The sequence below is a fragment of the Cebus imitator genome, unplaced genomic scaffold (assembly GCF_001604975.1).
Source record: "Cebus imitator isolate Cc_AM_T3 unplaced genomic scaffold, Cebus_imitator-1.0 Scaffold38, whole genome shotgun sequence".
Taxonomy (NCBI): Eukaryota; Metazoa; Chordata; class Mammalia; order Primates; family Cebidae; genus Cebus; species Cebus imitator.
The window spans coordinates 10428263-10433926 of record NW_016107353.1 but is presented as its reverse complement, the minus strand read 5'-3'; the positions used below and the strand labels follow the sequence as shown (position 1 = coordinate 10433926).

The 5664-nt window shown below is 40.2% G+C and overlaps 1 protein-coding gene across 3 annotated transcripts in view; it reads right to left on the bottom strand.

Moving 5' to 3' along the window:
- The window catches only part of LOC108301928 (zinc finger protein 675), a 79187-nt gene that overhangs the window by 63328 nt on the left and 10195 nt on the right, over positions 1–5664 (bottom strand). For 2 of the 3 annotated variants that reach the window (XM_037737407.1, XM_037737408.1), the window contains exons 3-4: positions 4782–4908; positions 3997–4095 (exon numbers count right to left, since the gene is read on the bottom strand). In XM_037737407.1, the coding sequence (XP_037593335.1) occupies positions 3997–4095; positions 4782–4908 (226 nt within the window). The remainder of the gene's footprint in view (positions 1–3996; positions 4096–4781; positions 4909–5664) is intronic. The other variant, XM_017525299.2, reaches the window with a different exon arrangement.

The following is a 5664-nucleotide window of genomic DNA, read 5'->3' as shown; positions in this document are numbered from 1 at the left end:
TGAGATCCAGGGAGGGAGTTGTGAAACTGCTAATGCCCAATGCTGAGGAGTGCTCCTTTTCAGAAGGCAGGTGGCAAACTACAGAACTCCTGTTTTTTAGTACAGACCAGGAAATGGCCTATCCAACTTGGTCCTACTGATAATTCTGAACTTACTCTGTAATCATCTCAAACATTTCCTAGCCACAGTCTGGAAGAGGTCATGCCCTTTCAGAGGCTTTAAGAAAGATACTGACTTATAGCCATGCCAGGCCTGCAGAGCTGTGGTCCCTAAAGCAGATCAATGACTCAGTTTCAGCTCCCTGAGCCACAGTTCATGGTCAGTTCTGCCTATGTTAAAACCCACACAGTGGGCTGGGCACTGTGGCTCACACCTGTAATTGCAGCACTTTGGGAGGCTGAGGCAGGAGGATCACCTGAGGTCAGGAGTTTGAGACCAGCCTGACCAACATGGAGACACCCCATCTCTATTAAAAATACAAAAAAAAGAAAAAATTACCCGGGCATGGTGGGCATGCCTGTAATCCCAGATACTCGGGAAGCTGGGGCAGGAGAATCACTTGAACCTGGGAGGTGGAGGTTGCAGTGAGCCGAGATCACATCACTGTACTCCATCCTGGGCAACAAGAGCAAAAATCCATCCAAAAAAAAAAAAAAAACCCCACATAGTGATCTGGAAAAATCCTCTCTGATACACAGTGAATGCCATACTCATCCATATTCTTAAGTAAGACCCATGATATTGAGACCCAACTGCAGAAATCTGCCCTAGTGTCTGCCCTACAGGTCAAAGTCCTGAGGAAAATTCAGTCTGTCCAAAAAATAAAAACAAAATTCAGTTTTTCCAACTACCCAAGCCCCTTGTAACAAGCCAACTACAAGTGGACCCTAGTGTAGACCCAGCTGCCTTGTGACCAAGCTACATGCCCTCTCCACTGCCAATGCAGAGGGCATCCCATTACCTTGAGGGCCCAACGAAAGATGTTTACCTTCTAAAAACAGGTTATAAAAACTTGAAGAGGTGCTTGCTTCTTCAAATTTAAAGACACTAATACAAAACTATATTTTGCCTATTGTCAATGCTTCTATTTTAACAAAGAACTGTAAGTAATTGGCAGAAAAATTAGTCAAAAAAATGAAAAGAGCCATTTAAATTGAAGACAAATAAGTAAAAACTTGCTGGTTGTAGATCATATGATTATATATATAAAAGAATATAAACAGTACATTAAAACCTGTCTAAACTAACAAATACACTCAGTAAATTAGCAAAATATTAAATTAACATACAAGGTATGGTTCTATACACTTAAAATAAGCTATCTGATAAAATATTTTTAAAAATCTTGCTTACAGCCAGGAGTGGTGGCTCATGTCCGTAATCCCAGAACTTTGGGAGGCTGAGGCAGGTGGATCATCTGAGGTCAGGAGTTTGAGACCAGCCTGGCCTACATGGTGAAACCACATCTGTACTAAAAATACAAAAATTAGCCAGGTGTGGTGGTGGGTGCCTGTAGTCCTAGCTACTCGGGAGGCTGAGGCAGGAGAATTGTTTGAACCAGGAGGCAGAGACTGCAGTGAGTGGAGACCACACCACTGCACTCCTGCCTGAGTGACAGAGTGAGACTCTGTCTCAAAAAACAAAACTAAACAAACAAAAAAAAACTTGGCTAGGCGTGGTGGCTCACACCTGTAATCCCAGCACTTTGGGAGGCCAAGGCGGGCAGATTACAAGGTCAAGAGTTTGAGACAGCCTGACCAACATGATGAAACCCCATCACTATTAAAAATACAAAAATTAGCCAGGTATGGTGGCGTGCTTCTGTAGTCCCAGCTACTCGAGTGGTGGAGGCAGGAGAATTGCTTGAACCTGGGAGGTGGAGGTTGCAGTCAGCTGAGATAGCGCCACTGCACTCCAGCCTGGGTGACAGAGTGAGACTACGTCTCAAAAAACAAACAATAACAACAAAAACCTTATTTACGATAGCATTAGAATAATAAATTTCTGAGAACAAATTTAATCCAAGAGACAGATAATATTTACAATGAAAGATATAAGAGATCAATGAAAGACATTAGAGAAGACACAAATAAAAATATTTCATGTCTATAGATGGAAATAAGAAGTATTGTTAAAGAGCCATGTTATCGGACTCCATGTTTGGATCCCCTTCCACGAACACTCCCTTCGTGGAAGCCATCTTTCTCTCTCCTGCACTTCCCCTCTGGAGTCCCCTTCCACACTCTCTCGTGGAAACCTGTCTTTCCCTCCTAAACTCTATCTCTCTCTATTCCCTTCCACTCAGTGTGGAAGCTGCTTTCCTCTCCTGGATTCCATTCCATCTTTCTGGATTCTCTCACTTCACTCTGTAAGAGTTAGCTGTTTCTTTCTCTCTCTAAATAAATCACTTTCTCAAAAAAAAAAAAAAAGAGCCATGTTATTGAAGATGAGCTACAGATTCAATAAACTCCCTATCAAAATTCCAGGGCATTTTTTTTTTACAGTAATGAAAAATAGAATTCTAAAATTTACATGAAACTACAATAAACTTTGACTAGTCAAAACAATCTTGAGAAAAAAACAAAGCAGAAGGACATAATACTTTATAATTTCAAACTATATTTGCAGACTATAGTGATACAAACAGGATGGAAGGTGCAGAAAAATGAACAAAAACCCACTAGTCTCACACATTTCAGACATGCAAAAAGAGAACTTAATTAATAATTTAACATAAGGGTTTCTCAAAATTATGCAGATATTTGTGTGTTCCCAAAAACAATGGAAAAGCAGTCAGATTGTGCAGTCTCTTTTTTTTTTTTTTGAGACTGAGCCTTGCTCTGTCACCAGGCTGGAGTGCAGTGGCACGATCTCAGCTCACTGCAACCTCCAACCCCTGGGTTCAAGCGATTCTCCTGCCTCAGCAGCCCCAGTACCTGGGATTATAGGCATGTACCACCACAACCAGCTAATTTCTGTATTTTTAGTAAAGACCGGGTTTCACCTTGTTGGCCAGGATGGTTTCAATCTCTTGACCTCGTGATACCCCTGACTCGGCCTCCCAAAGTGCTGAGATTACAGGTGTGAGCCACTGCACCTGGCCTGTGCAGTCTATGTGATTAGGAAGACTTTGGCTCTCATTCTAAAATTGAAGGCAGATCACTGAAGGGAAAGCGGAGTCCCGAGATAAAAGCATGTGTTAACACAGGGCCAGGCGTGGTGATTCACACTTGCAATCCCAGCACTTTGCAAGGCCGAGGCGAACGGATCACTAGGTCAGGAGTTTGAGACCAGCCTGGCCAACATAGTGAAACTCCGTCTCTACTAAAAATACAAAAATTAGCCGGGCACAGTGGTGAACACCTGCAGTCCCAGCTACTCAGGAGGCTGAAGCAGGAGAATGACTTGAACCCGGGAGGCAGAGATTCAGGTGAGCTGAGATAGCACAACTGCACTCCAGCCTGGGCAACAGAGCGAGAGACTCCGTCTCAAAAAAAAAAAAAAAAAAAAGCATAAGACAGAAGATTCCCCTATGTGAGAGCAACATAAAAAAATCAGCTGGGTAGCTCACACTTGTAATCCCACCACTTTCGGAAGCTGAGGCAAGTGGATCACCTGAGGTCAGGAGTTCAAGACCAGCCTGACCAACACATAGCGAAACCCCATTTCTACTAAAAAAATACAAAAATTAGCCAGGTGTGGTGGTGCACACCTGTAGTCCCAGCTACTTCGGAAGCTGAGGCAGGAGAATCACTTGAACCCAGGAAGTGGAGGTTGCAGTGAGCTGAGATCGCGCCATTGTACTCCAGCCTGAGTGACAGAGCAAGAGTCCATCTCTCAAAACAAAAAAAAAAAAAGAAAAACTCAGGCTTTCCAGAAACTATTTCCTTTGGAACACAGCTTCCCAAATCACATTATAAAGACTAGCTTTTTCTTTGACCTTTGAACCGCTCATCTATGTTGTCATCTGTTGTATTCACTTTCACTCTCACCTACCTGAGGGTTTGGCCACCAGCTCATGTCTCTTTATAGTCCAAGGCTCTTTTTCTTGCTCCAGCCAGGTGATCAGCTCTGGCTTAGAGACAGCAATACCTGTTTTAATGAAAATAAATAACAAATCTTGCTCATATTCTCTAATCACCAACCTGGCAACGTGCTTAGTAAAGAGGGTAAAATATAAAATTCTTGTAATCCCAAAATACTGATTTATTAAAAAAATTTCTAAATATTTAAAAAGTAGCTTAAATTTTTTAGTTCTTAAATTTTAGTTCTAAATTCTTTTTTTTCTTTAAAGATGAGGTTTCACCATGTTGGCTAGGTTGGTCTTGAACTCCTGACCTCAGGTGATCCACCTAACTCGGCCTCCCAAAGTGCTAGGACTACAGGCATGAGCCACCATGCCCAGCAGTTCTAAATTCTTTAGTTTTTAATTTCACTGCCCAGTACAACAAATCAAAAATCGGCAATTACATGTTAAAGTGTGGGCAACAATATTTTATGCCACTAAACTTCTGGAATTACCACTCTAACCTAGAGTGAAAGATAAAGATTAGCTCAGGAATGCAGAAAGTTCAGGCCAAGATAAAACATCTTGAAGAAATTCTTTTCTACAAAGACAAATTCCTAAGATTTTTATAAAAACAGGGATGTGAAACTCACTTATGCAAAGCATAAATTACCAAAAAACATTCTACAAAAAAAAAAAAAAAAAAAGAAAAAGAAAAGAAATGAAATGAAACCTTTAGGGTATAATAGGAATTGTATATTGAAGTTATGCTCACCCAGGAAGACAAGGTTTCTGTAGTTCTCTAACATCACATTTCTATATAAATTCTGCTGTGCAGTGTCCAGGCATTGCCACTCCTCCAGAGAGAATTCTATGACCACGTCCCTAAATTTCAAAGGTTCCTGAAAAGCACACACACACGTTTAGAAAGTGGCCATGGGCAGAATTTATAATTTTACTCAAGGTAAAATAAGAAAGCAAAGAGAACTGGTTCTGACTTATAGGAATGACTGAAATTATCCAATAAAGTAATTTTTTTTTTAACACAGGAACATTCCCTAATGTATTTTCTAACCCTTAGAAAAGAGAGTGGCATAAGATCCATATCACCAGAGAATATATAATACCTTTCTGGATAATAAAGCATAAAATCAAGTGCATAAACATCAATATGTTTTGTAAAATGGAAATGACAGATCAAGTTAGAAGGCACCTCTCAAATTTTAATGTGTACAATAAACTGGAGATCTTATTAATGCAAATTGTTTTTTGAGAAGATGTGAAATATAGTCTGATTGAATTTCTAACAAGCTTGCCAGTAATGTCAATATATTTGGCCAGAGAACAATATTTTGTCAAACATCTAGTATGTTGAAGAGCCTGTGTTTTTCCTAGTTTTTCTGGCCTCTAAACAAAGATGAGAGCCTTCATTTACCAAAGACAGATATGTATAAAGAAAACCTAAGAAAGAAGGGCAGCTGCCAAGTTAAATGTGATGGTTTATGCACAACAGCTACATAAATATATACTTAATGATGAAGAGAAAAATAATTATAGTAAAACAGTTTGTCAGAGAGATATTTAACCAAGTGAATCATTAGCATCAACTACACTAGGACTGATTTTTATACTCTGCTGATGCACACAGAAGGACACAG